Source organism: Agelaius tricolor, unplaced genomic scaffold (genome assembly GCF_023055355.1).
Source record: "Agelaius tricolor isolate 1412-34295 unplaced genomic scaffold, bAgeTri1.0.p SCAF_1, whole genome shotgun sequence".
Taxonomy (NCBI): Eukaryota; Metazoa; Chordata; class Aves; order Passeriformes; family Icteridae; genus Agelaius; species Agelaius tricolor.
In genome coordinates, this window is record NW_027269261.1 from 30,815,616 (window position 1) to 30,839,066 (window position 23,451).

The 23,451-nt window shown below is 36.2% G+C and overlaps 1 protein-coding gene across 2 annotated transcripts in view; it reads right to left on the reverse strand.

Annotated features, from left to right (window-relative positions):
- ZFAND3 (zinc finger AN1-type containing 3) overlaps positions 1-23,451 on the reverse strand; it is a 135,125-nt gene that overhangs the window by 45,800 nt on the left and 65,874 nt on the right. For both annotated transcript variants that reach the window (XM_071428388.1, XM_071428382.1), the window contains exon 4: positions 1,261-1,440. In XM_071428388.1, the coding sequence (XP_071284489.1) occupies positions 1,261-1,440 (180 nt within the window). The remainder of the gene's footprint in view (positions 1-1,260; positions 1,441-23,451) is intronic.

Consider the following 23,451-nt stretch of genomic DNA (forward strand, 5'->3'; position numbering starts at 1 on the left):
TGCTCTCCTGAATTCCCCAGGAAGCTTGTTTTAAGGCCTTGTTTTTACAGCAGGGTACAGGTTTCCCCTGAAGAAGCACTGAACAGAAGGAAGAGATGGAAGGGTGGTCAGCAGCAACTGTGTACACAAAGCAGAGACAAGAGTTACACGGCAAGTTTAGTCTTATGACAAGAACTTGTCACAGAACACCCACATTTGAGCACTTGTATTTCTCACAATACAAGAGGGACAACATCATCACAGTTTAAAAATTTTACTTTAATTAGTCCAATACTTTGTCCACAGCCAACCTGCATAATTAAAAACTATTCATACCTGTACACAGAATAAATACTTGGGCAACTCAGCAGAACCATCCTAAGCAAATAGTTAACACAACAGAAAGCAAGATGTGTTAGTACTAGTGCTTTGTCAACATTGCTATTTCCAGCAGTTGCCTAAATGTTCAAGAACCAGAGTAGCTCTTGCAAATTTCCTACTGAAAAAAAGCATATTCTTGCAATGTGTAGATGAGTTCACTAGCCACAACCTAACATAATCTCAGCTCAAGGGGGTTTCTCTCCATAGAGCACCTTCTAAAATAAATCTACTACTGGAGAAAAATGAAGCTACAAATTACACACTGGAGCTTAGGTTGTAGAATGCAGATTTTACAACTCAATATATTAGATGCAAGATGAACTTTATTCAGAGGTTTAGAGTAATTTGAAAGTCAATTTTATCTCACTGTGTTTGCTAAGCATTCTAACTTACCTTCAGGGAGAATTTTTGCCTAACAGTTCAATAAAGACAAAAGATAGGTCATGAAAGAATAGATAAATTACCACACAAAACAAGTTATATTTATATGCAAGTAGCAATCTAGACAAACACACATTACAGTCAATGTTCTGTGCAACTACAGTAATTAAAACCCAACATATTTAAAAGTCAAATTTCATAAGATACTGGTGTTGATGCTAGAATATACATACAAATTTACCACTAATGTGAGGAGTTTCCACAATTAAATTCTTTCCCATGCATCAAATGGCTTACATACATATGAAATACAATATATCAAATGTGAAGTTATTTAAAAACTCCTATTTGTTCTTCAGTTAAAGCCATCAATGTCTATTTTGTGAATAGCTTCTAACCTTCCCCCTCACTCCAAAAGCCAGGGCAATAACTTCCACAGGAAGTCAGTGAAACATAAACCTGAGAACAAAGCAAAAAGTTTATGCCTCCTTTGCTTTCACCTAGGACTCGTGCACTTACATTCCTCTTTGCTGGGTGAAGTTACATTCAGTTCTGTCAAAAGTTGCTGGTTGGAGTTAGTGGCCTGCGTGGTTAGAGAGGTATTGCTGTTGTCACTGTTCGTTTCCCCAGAGAACAAATCTGACTGGCTGTTGCTTGTGCTGGGAGTAGAGTCATCGTCTGGCTGTTTCTTCTGGAAATCTAGCAAAACCAAGATTTCATATGTCACCACACTTGCTCAGTCTAATCATCAAATTTTATGCAAAATAAAATAATAAAAATGAGCTCAAAACACTGCCAGAGGTACCACCACTTTGATAAACACAAACCGCGGCCTTCAAATTTTTACTTCAGATTTAAAATAACTTAAAAGTTATTTGTAAGAGAAAAAACATTTTCAGAATTACACAAAGGTCTTGTTTCCCCAGCCATCCAAGAGCATTCAAAGCTTACCACAGCACGCAGTATCATTTTAAAAAGGGTTTACACAAAGCATGTACAGAAATATAAAGGGAGCAGACATCCAGTGAGGGAAGAACCAAGGCATGTAATACAGCATGGGAATGTTACTCTTTTCACTGCTATTGTACAAAATCCCATCAGAAACAGTTTTGGCAAAGCCAGTATAGACAGTGCCAGGTTAGCATGGAGAGCTGGTGAGGGATTGCCTCTGCATCATTGGTTTGATGGGTGTTTGGGGTGGAATGTGTGGGAGGAAGTGGGTGAAAGTTTGGGGTGTTTCCTCCTTCCTTCACTTACTCCAACACTGGCACTAAAAGCTGCCTACTGATCTAAGAGCAGAGAGTTAGGAATGGAAGGTAAATCACCAAAATACATAGAAGATGTGTACAAACAATTTGGCTTTCAAAGTTTTCTTTTTTTAATCAGCAAATGCCAAGTCACACTTGTCTCCAAACTGTCCCCATAGTCCAAATCCCATGTGTTTGACAAATGCCACCCACCCTCCAGCTTACCTTGCCCCCAAACCAGATTCAGGTTTGAGGGGAAATATTTTCAAGTGCAAACTCCCCACTGAAAGCTTCTTCCCACATCTGCAGTCCTGATATATGATTGATTATAGCATTAGTCTACTAGCTACATAACTGGATTTCAGTCTGGTACACTCTGCCTCTGGGAAGCACACCTGCCAACCAAGTGAATTTTGGTTTGCTTAGCATCTAGTTCTCTCATGTCTTCCTTGAAAAAAGACAGCTGAAGTGCACCACCGCTGGGTATCTAAGTACATTTTTTCTAAATTACATACAAGGGTAGAATTTATTCAATACATAAATACATAGATAAATCAATATTTGGTTGCTCATTACTATGTCATGACAGAGAAGAAAACAGAGCAGTCTATAAATATTTGCAGATGATGATGTGTTAGAAACATAGGTTGCCAACATGACTCACTGGGAATGGGAAGCACTACAGTCAAACAGCCCCTGAATGCTGATTTAGGATTTAAGTAATTTGCCAGAAATTATACCTTAACTTCTGCTGGGGAAGAGTCAGCCAGAAATCTAGATAGGAGAGGAGCAAGCTCAAAGCCAGGGAGGAGGAGGGGGAGGATGAAGAGAAGGAGGGAGAAGGTGGCAGACAGGAAATCATCCACCTCCACAATACAGCTCTGAAAAACCAGTGGGAAGCTTTTTGTCAGGGATGAGTTACAGGGCTCAGGAAGATGTTCTATTCGGGCCTCACTGGGTATCAACAAAGTCTAACCCAAATTGGGCTTCTGGATTTTATTTGTGTGTTTGTGCAATCAAGAAGGCTTCAGACACTTTTCTGCACCAGCCACAATCAGCTGTGGCAATTTTAACAGTTCAGAGCTGCTGCAGCAGCAAAATCCACCATGGCAGTGAAATGCTCTTTGCCTCCCTTAACCCATGACCTCCTGTTCAGAACTAACTTTTACTCAGACTGCAAATCAATTAACTTTCAAAAAAATTTTAGCCTGCTCAGTTGAGTGGAACACAAGAACACCTCCTGCCCCTGTTTTAGCCCCTTCCTCATTACAGACAACAGTACTTGAGAAAAGCCTTAAGACTGATGACCCCAAGTACCCCAAATACAAGAACTGTAACTGCAGCTTGCCTTTGAATTTCATCCATGTATTGGGGGGCATTTGGCTTCTGTAAACCAGGACTCTCATTAACTCAAATAACTTGCAGATCACCTTGCTCTTCCTGCAAGCACCATAAAAGTTGGCAGTATTTCCAGGAGAGCTGAGCCTGAATAAATCCAGTTAAGCCTTAACTGCTTAACAAATAAAACAAAAATACACACATGATACAGGCAAGACCCTGGCAAGTTTTGAAAGGTAAGCTTTATTCTGATTAAAATCAGAATGCAATTTTGTTGACAGAACAATGACCTCACCTAATAATCTCAACAAGGAAAAATCAGAATAAGAGTTGGCAAGACATTAATCACCATCTGCAGAAGTTCCTATTTAATTGGAAAGGCATGATAAACACTTTAATTTTTTAAAAATTTTTCCTGAGACTTTCACTATACTAGCAAAATCTGTGCCAAAATGCACAAGGGTGACCGAAAGTCCATGAAACCTGCACTGCCCATTCCTAGTTAACAAAATGCATCTTTGCAGTTTTTAACACAAGCCTTCTCCATTTGTTAGAAAAGATGTTTTCTTTTTCCTCTCAACATTGTCTCCCTTTCTCCACTGCCTTCGGCTTTGGTGGGTTTGGTTTTTGGGGCTTTTTTGGGTGGCTGTGGTGGGTTTTTTTTTGTTAAACTGCAAAGTATTCTGTTGTTAACTATGTGGTGGAGTCAACATCAAAATAACACACAAAAATTTGCTGTTTCCTGCAAACATGAAGAAATAGTAGAGGGAAAGATCTATCAATGAATACTGCATGAAATACTGTCAATAAACTATTACTGCTTGGTAGAAAAGCTGCTAAGAATAAGCAGCTGTCAGCTGCTTCAAGCTCCAAAATCCTTTTGCTTTGTGGAGTTCAAGGGTTATGCACCCAGTATCTCAAATAGTTGAGAAAGAACAGAATATCTCAGAGCTCTCGTGCACTGGATATTAATACTAAGAGTGTTATTTTTGTTTTGTTGCTTAGTATTTCTTTGCAAACAAAGCAACAACTATGTGAATGGACAGACATGATTCAATCACTTCATATTCTATATATACAATGAATTCTAATAGCTTAGACTAAAGGAAGGCAAGAAGATGCATTTGTTTCCAGACTTCAGGTAAGACCTTCTTTTGCAGGACAATCTCTTGCCCATTTTTATTAATAAGCTACCATTAAGAATGAAAGCCATTGCCTTTACAGCTTCTGATTCTAGCCCATAAAACAGGAGTTGCCACACAAAATCACACTTTCTGCACAGCCCTAAAATTTTCAAGCTCAGTTGTCCAGGTACTGTTACCAGGCTATGGTGAGCAACCTGCAAGAGCTCATCTTCCCAGCATGTTTCATTTCACCCACTGCCTCAAGAACAAACATTTAGGACATCCAACCCCTTCCACCCCTAAAATACTTGATTCTGTGACACAGGAAATCAGACAGTCCCAATTTCACTATGTAGCCTTCTTTAGCCATCAATATCCAACAAACTACTGAAGAAAATCTTGAGTTCTGGACTTTTGCTTAACTAAGGGCTCTGTGACTAAGCAGGAAATCACCCTTCACGGCTTCTGATAACTTCTGTGATTACATTCAGTTAAAACTTAAGGCAAATGGTAAGTGAGAACATTATCAGCATATCACAAAGCATTTCTTCTGAAAAAGACAGGCATTTTAAAGTACTACATGAAATGACTTAACACTAAGCCAGACTGTTTCTTCATTTGCACTCCTGCTATGGCATAAGACATCATGCTATCTCCAAAAATCTCCTTTTGTTCTCTGACCTAAAACAGATGTTTTATTAAAAAGAGTAAGTTCATTCAAATATGTGATGGAAGAGGTGTCAGAGTAAACAGCTTGCTAAGGGAAGAAAATCAGAGTCTTTAAAGTAATTATTTTAACCAATAAGAAATATTACACTTCCTTATTCTTCAATCCTACAGTTCCCATAACTTAGCAATGTGAGCTAGCAAAAAGGTTATTTGGAGAGTGTTAGCGTCTTACCCTGCATTAAATGCACAATCTGCACGTTTTTTATTCCCAGAGCAACTTGTTCTTTTACAGAGCATAAATTAATGTGTTGGTATAACATCAAATGTTTCCAGTCCATTAGTATCCCAATGTACACAACAGATTTGCAGTATTCTTCTCAGAAAACAGTTCCAAAATTAAAAGGAACTGCTTTCTGAGAGTACTCTGTGGGAAGTAACAAATGTTATGACATTGAAACTGCTACTGTGAAATCTTTAAGTTATGGCCTTCTTTTTCTTTTCTTCATGTGTCTGTTCACAGAACTGAGAACAGAGAAACTGTTCACATATGGCCAGGGAATAGTACTGAAAGGCCCAAAGATTTTATTTACCTGTTGAGAACTCTTCACTAACTCCTCTGGTTCACAGCTTACTGAAGGCATTTCAAGTGTCATTCATACATAACTACTTTTTGCATAATAAAATAAGGTGAGATGGATAAAACCTTCACTTTCAGTATATACTGAATGTAATCTAGAGCTCCAGTAATGGTCTGGCAATAAAACTCCACTTGGAAAGAGAAGTTATAGCTTTTTTCTTTTTAAATAACATGCAGACAGAAAGATGCAACAGCCCACTTGGAGAATAAACACAGATATCTGGCTATTATGGGAATGCACCATAGAATATGCACAAGCATTTGCATTAAGAGGTGACAAACAAAGTCATAAAAAGGTAACAAAGGTATGTATTAATTATAGTAAATTATATTTATAAATATATAAATAAAATATATTAGACTGCAAAGTACAAAATTACAATTGCAGTATTTTCTTATATGAACTATCAGTAGCTCTCATAGTTTTCACAGTACAAAGTGAATTAAAAGAAAGAATTCTTTTAATTCTAAGTGAATTAAAAGAAAAATTCTACTAAAAGAATTAAACAGTAAAAATACTAGAAAGGTGATTTTCTGTAAAACAACCTTATTAAGAGTTATGAGCATGTATGATACAGGAAAGCTACTCAGCCTCTTAGGGGTTTTATTCATAAATACAACATTTTCTCTTTTTTTCAGCTTTTCTTCTTCACGAAAAAAAACTGAAATGAGTTCTTTATGCTAAGTTATCCTCTATGATTGCTATACTTTTAAAAATTTCAACACATTATTAATACATTTCAAATAACGCTGAGCTTTGCATATTGCATATACGGAGTTCTTCATAAGCACTTCATTGTCTTTTCAAATAAACAGAGAAGTACTACAAAAGCAAAATAAAAAAGATGCATCTGCAAGGGTGGAAAACACTGAGACAACACAACTGCAATTACACGTATTTATCACTCAGGCATAAGGACCAAGGCATATATCACTGCCTTATTTGTAAATCTTATGCAATATATCAATATTTTGGGGATTTAGCTTGGTGGGGGTTTTGTTGTAGAGTTTTTTGGGGTTTTTTTTGGTTGGTTGGGTTTTTGATGGGTGGGAGGAAGTCTGCTGATGATGTGTTTTGACCTGGTTTTTTCTCCAAAAAGACACTAATTTCTTAAAGACGACACTCCAGAATAAACCTTATTTCCCTTGGCTCAATAAAATGATTCTTCCCCAAAGTTACACAGGAACCTCTAGATTTGACTACCAGATTTTGCCTATTATTTAGCAAGAAAATTCATGAATAGCTAATAAGCAAAGACTATTGAGACAACAAGCATAACATTGTTAGAGATGACCTTCAACTTAAGATCCAGGTCATTATTATATATGCAGACATGTTTTTAAGGAAGGAAAATGCAGTTTTGTACAAAAGAATCTGCAGTAACTGTATTAACCAGGCTTATAACACACTGCACAACAGACATGAAAAAAATTGTCATTTTTACAGCATATGATCCCATCATTTTCAAAGCAGTTGTGAAATCCTAAATTGATGAAATAGGAATTTCATTATCATCAACAAAGTATCCCCTGAGAATGGCTACTCCACAGAACAAATACTCCTTGCTCTGCCTGATAATGACAATTTGCTTACTGTAGCTATTTCAGTACAAGAACAAGGTCACTGAAAACTTCTGTGGCCTGGTGTCACATTTCCCATTCTTACGTAAAGTAGCAGGCTTACATTATTCCAACTAAAATATCATTACTTGAAAAAACTCACCAACATAAAAAGAATAAATATTATTGACTTTTACAGGATCCAAACTGCTGAAGCCATGAAGAGTAAACTCCTATTTTAACAATCCACTTTAAATTTCCTGTTAGAGAATCCCTAAGATCCACAGTTAGCATTCATACTTAAATTTATTATAGAGAACATACAATGAAAAAGCTCTACTTGAAGGTACTGTTACATTGCAAAACCTAAAACCAGTGAGGGGCTTAGCTTATACAGCACCTGCATCTGGTAAACTAGGGCATGAAGACAATTTAATACCCAACTAATTGACATTCTACAGATTCTTGAATCTGTATCAAAGGATATTGGTAATAGACCAGTGCAAGGGTAAAGCATGAAATTTAACTGAGGAAGACAAAGAAACCACTCCATCATGACTGCAAGAAGTATTTTATTTTTCAATGATACACGGAGCGGGTATTCATTAGGAAAAGCATATACTAGAGTGGACTAGTAAGACACCAACTGAGTGGGCAGCTTGCCAAGGACTCTTACAATGCTCCTCTGCTAAAGATGGCAATCTCAACAATTTTACCAACTCCAAGAAACAAGACAAGGAGCTCCACTACTTAACAGCCAGGAAAAGTAAAATCCTGCAGCCATTTGAAGACCCATCTGGCACTTAAAAAGAACAAACATTTAACATGATCTGAGGGTAATACAGCAGAGATACAACAGAATTAAACATGGGAAAATTTTTAAAAAGTACCTGGGGAAAACATCTAAGCAGCTGTGATCCATAGAATTTGCTCTCAAAGACAACTTGGAAACCGTGTGACATGGGTATTTTACAACAGATGAGGCATTCTAGAAAATGCTCAAAAAAGCAAGCATAAAAGACTAAGAGCAACACCCATAAAAACTGCACCTGTTATTCCCCTATATTTTGGTATGTTTATCACTAGAATTCTTTCACTATTGCTGTCCCTTCATGAAACCAAACAGACTAGTAAAAGCACAAGTTTGAACTAAATTCAGAGTAATGAGACATCAAAACTTACGCACCTAAAGGGGGAGAAACATTTGTTCTGGTGGAGGAAACTGACCCATGAACCCATAAAGCAAGCACTTTGCAAAAGCAGTGAGTCCTATGAAACAAACTAATGAAGTGAACTTTTCAAGGTGCGTTTATAATAAATGAGAGATCTTGAAAATGGGATTGTTAACTGACAGAATTTAATTACAACTCATATTTATTCTGGACACATAAGAACTATTATTTTAATAAAAGAAATGTTTCAATTAGCTTTTCTTATACTGCAGCTAACTTTCAAGTCACCTTTACCATGCCCTTTCCAATATCTAGAGAGAACCTTCCAATTTCAAGACACGTCTATTATTTTTTAATTAATTCCTCCAGTCCAATTTATGTGATTCCAATTAACGTGTACATTTGCCTCATTTTCTGTCAATAATAGTCACATTTATGGTTCAAGCATTCCCAAATGTTCGACTATGTCATAAATTGACAGGATTTTCACAAGGGACCAAAGGCCTATGCAGCAGATTAAACCTTGCTTAGCAGTAAACCACTCATCAGTTCCCTCGCCCTTATCTTCAGTTAGGGCACCTTAGTAACTACCAATACTCTCAAAACATCTCCCAGAACCACTTATTTATCAGATTCTTTTCCTTTGAACAGCTCAGAGGCTGTTCTGGAAGAAAAGGGAGAGCAGGCACTCCCATTTCCTGGCCTCATTTTCCCAGAGCCAACCAAACACTTTGAAATGTGTGTCTGTAAGGAAGATTTAGTATTTTCTTACTATTTAGGTTTTACCACCAAAGCAATCAATAATGAAGTATAAGGGATAATCTTCCTACTCTTCTCAATCTTACTGCAACCTGATGCTTCTTCTTGTAATACACATCTGCCTTTCATACAAACTAGCTACAGGAAAATGTGGAGAGGAAACTCCCAGTCTGATAGTCCTCAGTTGTTGGGGCAGCAACTTTGCAATGGTTTATATGAGTTAATATGAGCAAGCTGTAACTTCAATAATCTACAATAACATGAAGAAAACTCAAGTAATGTTTTAATCATACAAGTGAGAACACCCACTGAAATCTCATCTGACGCCTTGCTGCCTTAGCTCCAAGTTCCAGAGCTTATTAACTATGCAAGGAGTCCAGAAGTTTAAGGGAGTGGCTGTAGTCTCCCACTTACCAGCCCCTCCACCACATTCTATAATAGAAATGCTGGAGAGTAGCATTCAACCTGCCAGCAACAACAACAAAAAACCAAACCAAAAAACAACCAACCATCCAACAAAAAAAAGGCAAGAGCTCAAGGACAAAGAAAAGAAAAGCTGGCTTAGGTTTACAAATCCCAAAGCTCAAACACTGAGAAGTCTCCTTAGTTGTGGTTGCCACAAACCACCATGCTACATTAAATTTTGACTATGGAACACCATGGCTCAGAAACCAAGCCCGTACTTAAGCATACCATGCTTATTCTCAGTGAAGTTAAAATACAAATATTTATTTTCCAGTCCTTTAGGAACAAAAGTATCAGACACAGAAATCGAATGCCTACATAAAATAAACATTGCTTGGGCCCCTCTGTGAGCAACAAAACATGATGAAGTTTTGAATTAATAAAAGTTTCTTTATCTCTTATTAAAATTGTCTTTTAGAAGAAGGCATTAGAAGTGTTGAATATAAGTCAAAGACAACAATCATTTTCATTATTAGCAAATTGGTCCCAAAGAAAAAAGCTGGAACACATCTCAACATTTGAAATTGGTACAAAATTTATTACAAATAAGTAATACATCGAGTTAGTATCTGAAGTTCATGGATTTTTAAGTTCCTTACAAATGCTAACTATTTTGATATTGATGCTTCTTTTAATGCAAAAAAAACCAGAGAAGTGTCAGAAAGGAAAAGGAATAGAAAAACTGCTCTCCTCAGAATGTTGCATTCCTGTCCCTTCGGTGGAAAACACAGATAAATACACTTCTGCTCAATTCACCTTATTTTTAAGTAACAAAGACATGAGAACTTAAAGCATCTCTTATGATGATGAAATGATCCTTCTGCTTGTCAGTGCTGGAGAATCATTGCTGAAATTGCCTAAAACACCCACTCTTGTCTACGTCTGTATCTCCATATTAAGACAAAGTGCAATAAAAGAGGTGTAAGAAGAAAACAATCCTTTTGCTTCTCATACCCGTGATTTGTCATCTGATGTGATCTGACTTCCTGTGCTATCACTTCCAAGTTAATGCAGATATAGAAAAATAACCTTTCCCCAGTGGTGTTTCCAGAGCTCTGGCTTGCAAAGGGTTGCAAGATGGCTCAATAGGTGTGAAATCCCTTAAAGGGGAGTCTAAATAGCACTAAAGCAAATCAGAGCAGTGATGTGCTGACCTTGAACAATGCATTAATTAAATGCTGGTAACACTGGGATCCTGCACATAAAAATGGGCTTCTGTAGCCAGTCCTCCATGTCTAAAGTTTTGTTTCTCTGAGTTTACCAGTGTCACAGTCATGGAATTAGGACTCCTACTCATGAAAATGTCCCAGATTTTTTGCTTTTGAACTGGAGCCTTGGAGAAGATTTACAAGGTTTCCCAGGTTCTTCTATTAATGACATACAAAACAAAGCTAAAAGCGTTTTGAATGTTCAGCCTGGATGGGGGGAATAGGAGCAGGTTTCACTATGCTGTGAAATAACAACAGGAAAAATCACCATAAAATGCTTACTAAACAGAAAGGAAAACAAGGATCAAAAATGTTATCCTCACACATTCTGCTTGTTTGCTATACTTTCTGAAGCGTAATGGGCATGAAAAGCAAGGAACTATAATATGCCTTCAAGAAGCATTTTAAAGCATTCTTCTTATGCCTAAACAGAGCTAGAAATAACAATTCTACAGCCTTTTTGGGAGCTCACATGCCTGATTGATGGATTGAACCCATCCCTGTTCAGCTGACAAAAAAAAATAATCTTTGAAGTAATATGTTTCTTGGCATTAATACCCTACAAGATAAACTGTTAACAGCAACCTTTCTCCTCCAGTTAAGGTGGCTAATTGTGTTTCAAGTACAAGTAATTATAGATATTACTTTGGAAACTAACTGAATACTGGCACATGAAATTCAAACCAAGCAGCTAAATATGCATGAACTAAGAGATTAATTAAATTTTCAGAACAAGCCAAATGATTGCTAGAAGCTATAAGCTGTTTCGTGCATACTGTTCTCATTACCTGCTTAAAGCACCAACATCCACAGAGCCTATTCCTACAGCCCAGCAAAGATGGCAAAATGCAACAAATCCTAGCAGCAAGATGGGAGGAGAAGAAAGTATGGATTACCTGACAAATTCAGAGTGAAGAGGGTCAAGCAGCCTAAACCTCCCCCATCATACCCAGGGGGGAGGAGACTATATATGCAATTCCATTATCTTGTTAAGAAGTTCTCCTAGCTCTTCAGTAGCAGTGGCATTCCCGCCATGAAGGTTCCAGTCTCGGTGTGACCAAGCAGACTGAACTGTAATATCTACCACCAGAGGGAGGTGTTCTATTAGGCTGCATTTTCCAAAACCTTCCTTCCCTGCATTGATTGCTATTCTAATCATCTTCAGCAGAAAAAAAAAAGCTTCCTTATTTCTGTAAAAACACTTTTGAAGAGTCTCTTTTTATGTATATCAATTTTAGAATAAGCACTGCTATGGCAAATTTGATTATTTAACAGAAGCAACTTGGTAACTAAATCCATCCTTTTCATCTCAAACAATCAACAAAAACAATGCCCTTGATCCTCTTTCTGACACATAAAACAAAGCAGAAACGCTCATCTTCCATATGACTGGGGACCATTACAGATTTTTTTTTCCAAAACACAAACTACATCTACTTTCTTCAGTGAGAAGGGAGGGGGATAAAAAAGAAGAAAAAGGGGAAAAAAACCCCAAAGTTGCACCACTTTGCTGTGCAGCACATTATCAAACTTGAATGATAAATTTTAAATTAAATAGGAGAAAAAGAGATATAGTTGCAGAAGTAAGACTTATGTCATTTCATCTTTGGTAAATTCTGCTGTAAAAATCTGTGGGAACAACTAGTAATGTAGTTTTCTAAGAGACAAAGGAGTGGTACCAACAACGTCTAACTGCAAGATTTTAATTTTGATAGAAGTTTGAGACGACTAAGGCAGAGACCTCTGGAAAAACAAAAAACATTCAGAGTGCCAACACTAGCAAAAAACCGACTACAATATACAGTGCCTAAATGGCTCTCTTGAAATACCCACTTCTACTGACTACAGTGAGCAACTCAACTATGCATGGAAAAACAAAATTAATCTCACAACCCTGCCATCTTGCTTTACAATTTCCCCTGTTCTGCCTAAGTAATAAAAACAAACTCCCTGTCTGGGGGAAAAAAAAAAAAAAAAAGACAAAGGTTGTATGTTTCCAACAGAACTGAACAGGGAATACATGCAACACTCAAACAGAACCAGCAAATAGAAATGCAGATGAAAAACAGAAAACAAGGATTTCCTGTATCACTTCAAATACAGGGTACACCAAATACCAGTCTTCAGGAGTAGAAATCTGTCATCCACTGCATTGACTATTTCTAATTAAAGTCTGCAAGTTCTTCAATATATGAACACTAGATGACAACTATTATGAGGACAATCTCCAATGTTAAATCTAATCTTGCTGGAGAAACAGAAATGTATCTACACAAAAAAGGGGAGCAAAGCATTTACCCATTCAATAGATTTGGCTTGGAAACAGTGACAGCAAATCTAACTTGTAATGCTCTGTGACTGACGTTCCAGTGTTTGTCCTCATCTAAAATGCTGTAAGGTAACATTTCAATCCTGCCTAATTGTCTGTGCATTAAAATATTGGAGGCAAACAACTTCAGAAATTTCAGTTCTGAAGTATAGATTTTATTGTCATAATCATATACTAGGACCATAGTGACATATATAAAAAACCAGATACATTTTAATGCCTAAATATAAAATAAACTTCAACAAAAATATATATTTAGCACAGGTAAAAATGAGATTTTTTTTTCTACATGGAACAGGAGCAATTGAACCATTAATTTTATTCATAGTATGGGCTTGGGTTATCTCTAGAAACACAGGTTAAACACACAAGAAGATGTTTTATATATTTATTCAAATAAAAAATAGGCTGCACTAGATATTCTGGAAGACAACACCAGGAAACATCTGCTTTTCTATTAGTTGTCTAAGGTTTCTGTAAACATTAGTACATTAACATTCACAGCAAATAAAAATGGCAGCTCAACTGAAAGCAGAAGTAAAATGAAGGGATTTCAGGTAATTAAATCAATCCACAGCCCAATATTTGCATTTTTCTTTTCCTAGAACTAAATTCTAAGCTAATGCATGTTTTCTCCAAGACTTTTAATCAAGAAATTTATTTGTAGACCTGCATGCTAACTATACTGATATATTCCATAGGAACTCAAATTCTGAATCTTAAATCTTGTTTCATAAAGGCAATTCATCTGCAAATCTCCTGCACTCGATTTCACAGACTCAAGAGAGTTGCTGGTTATGCCCCATCTTCCTCCTGCCAAATTCAGCAATGACTAAGAACATATTAGCACTACAAAACCTCTGATATGAAACCCATATATTCAATTCCATCAACATACTCCCTTGCTAATTAATTTGTGACCTCTACAATGCACTCTGGGACTTCAATCTATAATCTCCTCCAGTCTCCAGTTCAGAACATAACTCAATCTTGACTGCAACACTGGTCTGGCTTCCTGCTTCCTTCATTTCTAAGCTCCCCAGGCTATACTAGAATGTGTCAGCCTACATCTGAGATAAACAGTATGATTACAGAAGCTGAACTTTCAATTACAAGATTTCAAGACCTCATATTTAATTTAAGCAAGAACACTCATTTTTATGTTTTGCAGACATTTACAGTAACAGCTGTGCTGCTTCTGCTTTGCCTGGTCCGTCCCAAGTTGAATTCTGCTCTATTAAATTACCAACAAAGTTCTGGTTGTGATGCTACTTTAATTAGCAGATTCAAATTTGCACATTTAAAAGATTTTTTTTAAAACAGAGACAAATAAATTAGTAGCCCAGAAGGGACCATGGTGGCAGAGGTGGCAGATGAAATCCAAGCTTCTCTAGTATGTTCAACTGGATTATTTCAAGCTGCTTTACATTGAACTGCACACCATTTAGAGTGGAAAATGTCACACATGTTATATGACTGAAGGTTAAATTAGTGTTTACTGTTGAGTGATCTTTTCAGCATTATCAAATACACTTTCAGTACTGTTAGTTATATTTTTATAACCATTTTTTAAGGGTATCCAACTGTCTTTAGCGATAGCAAATAGCTATGCATAAGGAAAATTAAGCTACTAGCCCAATTTCATGCTGGAGATGCATGACAAACTCGGGAAACCAACATTCATTTCAAATTTAGGAAGGGTTTCTTTGTTGAGTATTTTTAGAAAGTTTGAGAACAGCTTGCCCTATTTGCTTAGTCTGGCACCTTGGTCACAACTGGTGAGAGGGTGCTGATTAGTCATAGCTTTGGCTTGCCCTGTACAAACATTATTTTATTCAAATTAATGAATTATTTAGGAATTGCTCACTTGTGCACAGGAAACAGTTTGAAGAGAGCAAGCAATGTTGCAGCAAAAAATGGAGCTGAGGAAAGAACGACAGAAAAGAAATAATATATTTCCTCACTGTATACTGTGTGAAGAACTCAATGTCACAAATCAATTAATACAAAAATTCGGAAAACAGCCATTGTGCTTGTGACTTTTAAGGCTTGTTGTTTTTATCTTGCTTAATTATTTTAATCCTTCTAGACAAACAAACCTGTTTTTAAAAAATATTTTTGAAAAGGAGATCAGCCAGCCCTTCTGAAAAGAAACAGCACTTGTAACATCTTTATAAACATTACACAATACTCAAGTAGTTTGTTATTTTGCTAACAGCAAAGTGACTAGCATAACTTTAAATGAAGTAATGCCACAGCTGACATGTAGAGCTTTTCAGTTCCTGACTTTTGCTCTCCTTTTCCAGAGAACCCTGAGGTAGCTCATTATAATGTATGGAAAAATTACCACTGTCTGATTCTTGAGCTACTTTCTCTTATTCTTGCTTTATCAAACCTGAAATCTCTTTCCTTCTCCACACTCCCTCAAAAAAGTAGTTTTAGAAATGTGAATCTTATGCTCCCTGGTCAATTTAAAGATGATTTACACAGTCAGTATTTCCCATCAAACTTGCTTTACAAGAAAACTACACAGTTGTATTGATTTGCAATGCCAGGAGAAAAACTGCATCAGCCTGAAAATCTGCAGCAGCCCTTCATGTTGAAGACATGGCACTCACCTGAAGTATTTCCAGACTAGTTTTCATATCAAAATTAGGTGGCAGAAAAGTAGTGACTTTTTAAAAAGCATTACAGTCACAAAGACAGCTAGGACTAGGCTTGTCTGTAAAATGCTGGATTCTCAAGCTTTTTGTTTAATTCATGCTAAAGACTGAGGCAGACATTGGTCACTGAGGAGTAATAATTGTACATGCCCAGAAATGACATTGCCAGCAGCCTCTAAATCCAAGACTTGTGCTTGTGATTTTCTGCATTAGCTGCATTCTAGGTTTCTTTCAGAAAGAAAAAGTAGAAGGTATTTTTATCGCAGTGATACACGTCTTCCTTTCAACACTTAGTTTTAGGGAGCAGTATCAGATGTTACACTGATGGACAATTCATGCATTTTCTTTCCCCTCCTTTTTGATAATATCCCCAGTCAAATGATATCTTAAAGACATTATACAAAAGGAAAGTTAAGACTACTGTAGGTTGTATTTGCATTGTCTTCTCACGTAAGCATAATTCTACTTTCTTTTTCTTTAGGTCATTCTCTTACTTCTGTTATCAAGCACAAGTGGAAAAAAAGCCCATGGCTAGAAGCAAATTAGAGCAACTTTATTCTTAACCTGCCTGCTGAGAAAGCAAACACATTAACACCAGGCAAATGCAAAGCAGTCCCAATGCAGCTGAATCTCATCAAAGCAAGCATGCAAGAATTATCACATTTAAGAAGTTTTTTTTTTTACTGATTTTTACTTTTTACTGAAAGTTCAGTAAAGGTACAGAGCTATTCTTCTGCTATTCTCTACTCGTTCTCAGTTTCTTTAGGGAAACAAATCTCAGCCTGCTATTCTGATGCTGAGAAAGGAGAGTGTCTATTCTCTTTACCTGTTCAATGACAGCAGAATGAAAGGCTTTCATCAAATCTCATGTGGTGAAGAACAGAAAGCTTTCCACCTGGATGCCTGATTAGTACTAAAATATCTTCAAAGACATCTGCTTTTAAAAATAGAGGTTGATAGCACAGCCTCTCTACGTTAATACAAAATTGCTGTCTAATTGAAGTTCAAATGAAAGTGATCCAGAAGTGCCAAGCTAAAACTACTCTGCAGACTTTTGTCTTGCTTGCAAAGTTTTACATTTTTCACAAGAAGAGGAGATGAACTCTCTATACTGTGTTATGTCATGGATCTATCATTGATGCCTAGAAGTTCCTTGGGAACTTGCTCAGTTTTTCAGAAGGAGTCAGATGTAGAAAGTCCACAACTATGAATTTCTGAAAGTTTTAAGCAAGAGGTTACATGATTTGTTTAGGCAAAACTCAACATCTAGTCTGTATTCAGCTGCCAACAATGTATTTCTGGAAATACTATCTGAGCTAAAGAACTAGAATTTGCATCAGAAAAGTAAAGAACACTAGAATATATATGTATCCAATTAGGAAGAGTTGCTATTTCTTGCAAATGTTCAGAGTATATAACAACAACTTATATGGCTTGTTTAAAAACACACCAGACTAATGAATAATTGAATTATGAAGTGATTAGAAATCTGTAGATGCAAATAAAAAAGCAGCCAAGATGGCAACAACTTCACATATTTTATCCAACTAAACTGTAAGTGCAACCAAAATATATTTATTTGATATTCTATTCAGCAAGTAAATATAATGAGAGAAAAGAGAATAAACAGAGTGATTAGCTACACCATAAGAGAAAAGATGCTCGTTGGTATCATGAACCTGACAGTAATTTTATCAGAAAATAAAAATCAAAAAGAGATATTGCAATAACAGCATGCAATTTACATACTGCTTTTTTTAAAAATAATTTTCATCTTTAAGAAAGCACTCAATAGTCCTAGGTTAATCAAGATTCAAAATTATTAGAGGAAAAAAAATATATATTTTTATATATATATGTATAAACACCAAGCACTCACTAAACTATTTTAAAAAGTAATTTAGTAACAAAAATATGTAACAAAAGCACATCTACAAACAAAATACATCTAAGGTAAATCTGTCTTAAATCTAATGGTATTTATGCATTTCTGCTGCTCTCCTAAAAATGATTCAGTAAGAAAAACTTTTGTGAGGAAACCCAGTAGGTCCATTATCATTTCTGTTGTCCCTGCAGAGACAGCAGGCTGGGACCCATTTCCTCCTCTAAACTCTACCACATAGTCCCTCTTTTCAAATGCAAATGGTGTGTGAGAGCACAGCTATTTAATTCACCCATTTAATCCTCTTAATACTTTAAATATGCCAGAATTTGGTCACAATGAAGAAAGCTTTTCTCTTGTGGCACAGTATTACCTTTATCTACTGTATTTTAGTATCTATTTTTCATGCTCATTCACACTAATTAGGACTTTACTGAGCAAGAAGGTAGCAATTACTGTGTTCTCTAGCCAGCATAACATTGCTTCTTCTAATCAACATGTTGAAAAAAGACAAGACAAAGAAAATGACAAAAAAAATTCTGAAAACCAAAAAACATCAAGTTATTTTAATCATGTACCATGACAGGCAGTTATTATCAGAGACTCTGATACACAGTATACTGTCAAATCACATTCTTAGTAAATACATGAGCTAGAATTACAAGACATGCTACTCTGCCCTTTTTAAAATACAAATCTATACTCAAATGCAAAACTTGAATTTTCTCAGAAGTGAAAAGAAGAGCAAAGAAGAAGTGCAAGAGAGGCAACTTGCATTAGGCTTCAAAAATCTCTACTACTTTAATTATTTTTGCTGACTTCATGACATCTTTTTAGTGATTAAGAAACCTTCCCCTTCAGTATCTATTATTGGTTGCACGGTCTCTGCTAACAACAGTCTTTCATATAAATATTACAAAGGCAGACAGCTGTGAAAAAATTTATTCTTCACAACTTCATATTGATTTTCTGTGACTTCACCTATTATTACATAAATTGCTTTAGCTACAGAATTCCACCAGGATTTTAATTCTTTGTATGTTCATTAATATTTTATGTATTTGGTTAAAAGGGATTTTAAAAATATATACTTTCAAAGTGTTTTATATACAGAAAGTATGTTTTAGGAGATTGTGTGGGAAAGAACTCTGCAATAAACTTGATGATGTTGAGGAAAAACAAAGCCTCCAAAGTGCATTTTATTCCTGTTCTCTTAATTGCACCAGACTCAAAAGAATGAAGTAACTTTCCAGTTGCCATTCACTGTTTTGTGACTTACACAATTCACCTGTAGATTTCTGGAATTTGAGAGCAATGTAACTCTTCAGAACATCTTTTGACATTTACATTTAACACAGTCATAACATGCTCACAGCACTTGCTGAGTTATTTTCTGATTAAAAAGAAGGAAAGGGGAAGGAAAGCAGTTTGGAAAACACACAAGATTTTGATTCTACTGATAAAATTCTTCGTGCAAACACGTTACTGAACGTGTCTGACATTTGATGTTAATACTTTAAGATTTGACCATCAATTTTCAAGATATAAGCAGTAAACAAATGGATCTGTGTCAGACATTAGTTAAACATGCCTCAGATTTCAGTTACAAGTATCTAAGCAAAGAAAGGCTTAACCTGAATTAGTTCCTTTCCAATATGGAACAAATCCTTGTACTTGTAAAGTAGTTTGCTTCCCAGTGCTAGAGCCTCAAAGATCTTTGATTAACATACATGTGATTTTATGGTTTGCTATTTCTATGTGAAGTGTTGAAGCCTAAATTTCTCTTGCTCAAATCTTCCATAGTTCAAAATGTCCTTAAAACCCCAGTGAAATTCTGAACTTATAATGTAACCACCACATAGTCCCAAATACATATCAGGGCTCAGTTTACAGGGTCAGGGGTAAAAGTCTGGAATATAGGAAAATATTAAAACTATCTTTTTTCCTGCTTGTTGAGATGATTTATTATTTATTGCAAGAACCACTATTTTTGTTTACACAATACTCTGACCTGAATTTTCATCTCAGATATTTAAATGCTATTGATTCCTCCTAAATACACATTTGACAAACCAGGCATCATAGAAAAATTAATTAGTTTTGTTTAGGATAGTGAAGTAATTTGTGGGAAATTCCAAATTTATCCTACATCTTCAGATCCTTTTATTTTCCTGTTTTCATGTCCTTATTTTTTAACATCACTTTATAGACTTAGTTTTGTAGATAATTAGTGGATGCACAGACCTGTATATATATATCTATGTATCACCACATTATAAGCAAATAAAAAATGCAAGACCCTAAAATGACTGCAGGCCTAATAGCCCTCACACTTCTACCATCTTCCCTGTAAAGATGCTAAAAGTCACTTCTGAAATTGTGATTTTTTGGTTCCTAATGGACAATCTGATTGCTCTTAAAGGAGCTCTGCTTTCACCTCCAATGGACTCCATTGATGGGAAACAATAGTTACTGCTGTTATTTTCTCCTGGCTAAAGGAATTTTTCCCATCTCAGTGGCAGAGAGTGTTATGGGATTGAACAGATCTTTATTTTTGATATGGCTATCAAAACTGTTGGAATCATATTCAAAAAGGCCAGTTTTAAAGGTGTCCTGCTGGAGATGGCACTGACATAGTGGCTGACAGATCTCTGGAGTAAAAGAATATTTTTTTAACTATAAAAGTCAGATAGGTAAAATGGAGGAGGCAAACTGTTCACCAAAACCTGCAATGAGCTCCCTCAGGACAATGAGCCACACACTGCTCAATTCATTTGTCTACATATGCAAAGTATGTTTTTTATATATATTCATCCTAACACGTAACATACTTATACACATATCTACCTGCCCAGTCCCATCCCTTCCCCAAAACCTTTCTAACAAAAAAAACACTTACATAGCCAGCACAGGATCTTACCCCTGGCAAAAGAACAAGGGAACTGTCAGCATGAAAATATCATACTTCTTCAGCACTGTCAGGGAATGATCAAAACATACAGTGACACACAGTAAAGAATCCTGCATAAAATATTAAAAAGATGTGCCTTAGAGCTGATTTGATTTTAACTAATGCTGGGCAAGATGGAGAAGTAGGCACTCCAAAGATTTTGAAGGGCAGTAAAAAACCACAAAGAAGTTCATCGTTTGCAAGAAAATTTGAAGCACAAAAGTTGAACATAAGCATTTCTAGAAGGGTTTTTTTAATTTTGTTTTGGATGTTGGTTTGTTTTTCACATTTTCATAACCATCAACATTTTATTAGCAACAACACAATGATTACTAAAGAGTAGAAAGGAACTCAAAGTATTTAAGTCAGATGTTGACCTTACTTTATAGTACTACCTTCAAGTGGCCTAGAAACTACTTGGAATAGAACATATCTGGTGATAAAGTTAATTTTATTCCTGTATCAGGAATAGGTTTATCTAACTCTGTTTGTACAGAGAAGAGATGTTGGGTAAAAAGAAATACTGCATAGGGATAAAACAGAGAACACAAATTTCTGTGAGAGAAGGTAGTGAAGATCCTGATCATTGTTAACAAATGTTTACTTCACCAACACACTGTGACCAGTGGAAGTGGGCAACTTACCGCCAGCAGGTTTGGTAAGAGAGATAAGTAGGATCAACCACTGGCTGCCTGAAAAGCAGCACTGAACAGCCCTCAAAAAGACCAACTCAAAATATTCAGCCAAGTGTATAAAACAAAAAGATTTTGAAGAGAACATCACTGGGTGAAAAATTCACAGTCCGGCACAGTGTAAGAAGACACTGAGAGCTGAATGAATAGAACTTTTGGTAATTTTTAGAAGAGTAGGCCACCCAGCATAGAGGATACTTATTTGTGTCAAAGCACTTGGGAGCTATTCAGCTCTCCAACACTTGTGTTCTGGGTGATGTTGCACAACTCACTAATTTCTTCCAGCTTTTTCTATATACTGGTCATGTCAAATTAGCTTTCAACAACACAATAATTTGTTCTCAAAATTCATCTACAAAGGATGCTCCAGAATGTCAAATTAAAATGAATTAAAGTCTGAAGTCTTTGAGCATAGGGCTAAGTATAGTAAAGTCTCACATAAATTTCTCCAAGATAAGCCTAAGATTAAACTTCACACCTCCAGTCAATACACTCTAGTTTCCCTTTATCTAGCACTGGCCTCCCACTCACATTCAGCAGTAGATTTCCAAAGTAATATTTTAATAAGAGCTTGGATGTACAAAATTACTGCTCCTCTCATTATTTACTATTGCTTTTTACTGCTTCAATTAGTACAAAGGGATTTTCACCCAAAAAAAGATTCTTGGTCTTAAGAACCAGAATCAGAATTTCCTAGTCTAAAAAAATACACCACATTAATATGCAGCAAACTAGCTGCAGCCCATCAAATTAAGCTAGCACACCTGCATTTTAGTACATTCCTTGAAGCCTTATACTAATAACCCATCTATATACCAACTTTCATGGACAAATCACTAAAATTCCCCACACTGCTTATCTCAGGTAGGATAATGTTTGATCTAATCCTAACAGATTTTCATTTTGGAACCAATTGTAAATCTCAGCATGGGATTATATACAACTTCAACAAGACAGTAACATGCAAGAATCTGCTGCCATACACTTGTTTAGATTTGCAGTATTTTCCTTTTGGAGGTCAGAGCTCAAGGAGAAAGGTTAGTTGAAAAAAGAAAATTTAAAAAGAAGTGACACTTCTTTCCTACTAATCATATTGATATGACTATATATGAAATACGACTTAACTGCTCATGGCATTTCTATTTACCTTTAGAAATTTCAAGACAAACTGTGCTGTTTATAGGTGCTTTTCAGTGCATCTACTGAGTTGCAGAAATTAATGCAAAGCAAGAAAGCAGCTCTGTAAACCTGCTGACAGCCATTTAATGGGAGAGGTGGCAAGTGGTGGACATGTCCTGGCAGTGTGCTTAATGAATACACAAACACCCACAGCCATCAGCCTAAAGTGATACTGGCACAAAATTAACTGAGAGATGCAAAGCACATTTAACAAAGAGACCCAAAGCAATCTGGACAATATGAGGCTGTGTAAAGGTTGGAAGAAGGAAAACAAGGTGCATTTCTTCAAGGAGATGGCAGTCTTTAATTTCACAAGTCATTTTATTTAGCTTTGTCGCTTCAGTGCAGAAACCACTGCCTCTGCTTTACAAAGCAAATGCTTTTGTACAATCTTTAAGTCCCCTGGACAGAGCACGTCACAGAACTGCTTGAGTTAAAAGGAGATTTTCGTGTTAATAACACTGCCACTATATCATGTTTTCTTCAGACACTTCAGAACGTGGCTGTAATAGAAATCATAGCCTCTCTCTCTCATTGTGACCATTTCAAAAAGCAAACCTCAGCCACTGTCAGACCTTTTGCAGTTACTGACAGAAAAGCAAATCAGTATATTGAATTATACCAAGTACTGGCATTGGGAAATAGAGAAACCTACAAACAATGATTATAAAAATCTCAAAACACAAAAGAAAAAACCCCAATTCTTTACCTATCCATACTGCAAAACCTTTCTACATGGTTAAATAAGAAAAAAACCCCAATTCTTTACCTATCCATACTGCAGTAGTAACCAGCTGCCCAAACAAGTCAGGGCTGCTGTTCTACCATACAAGGTG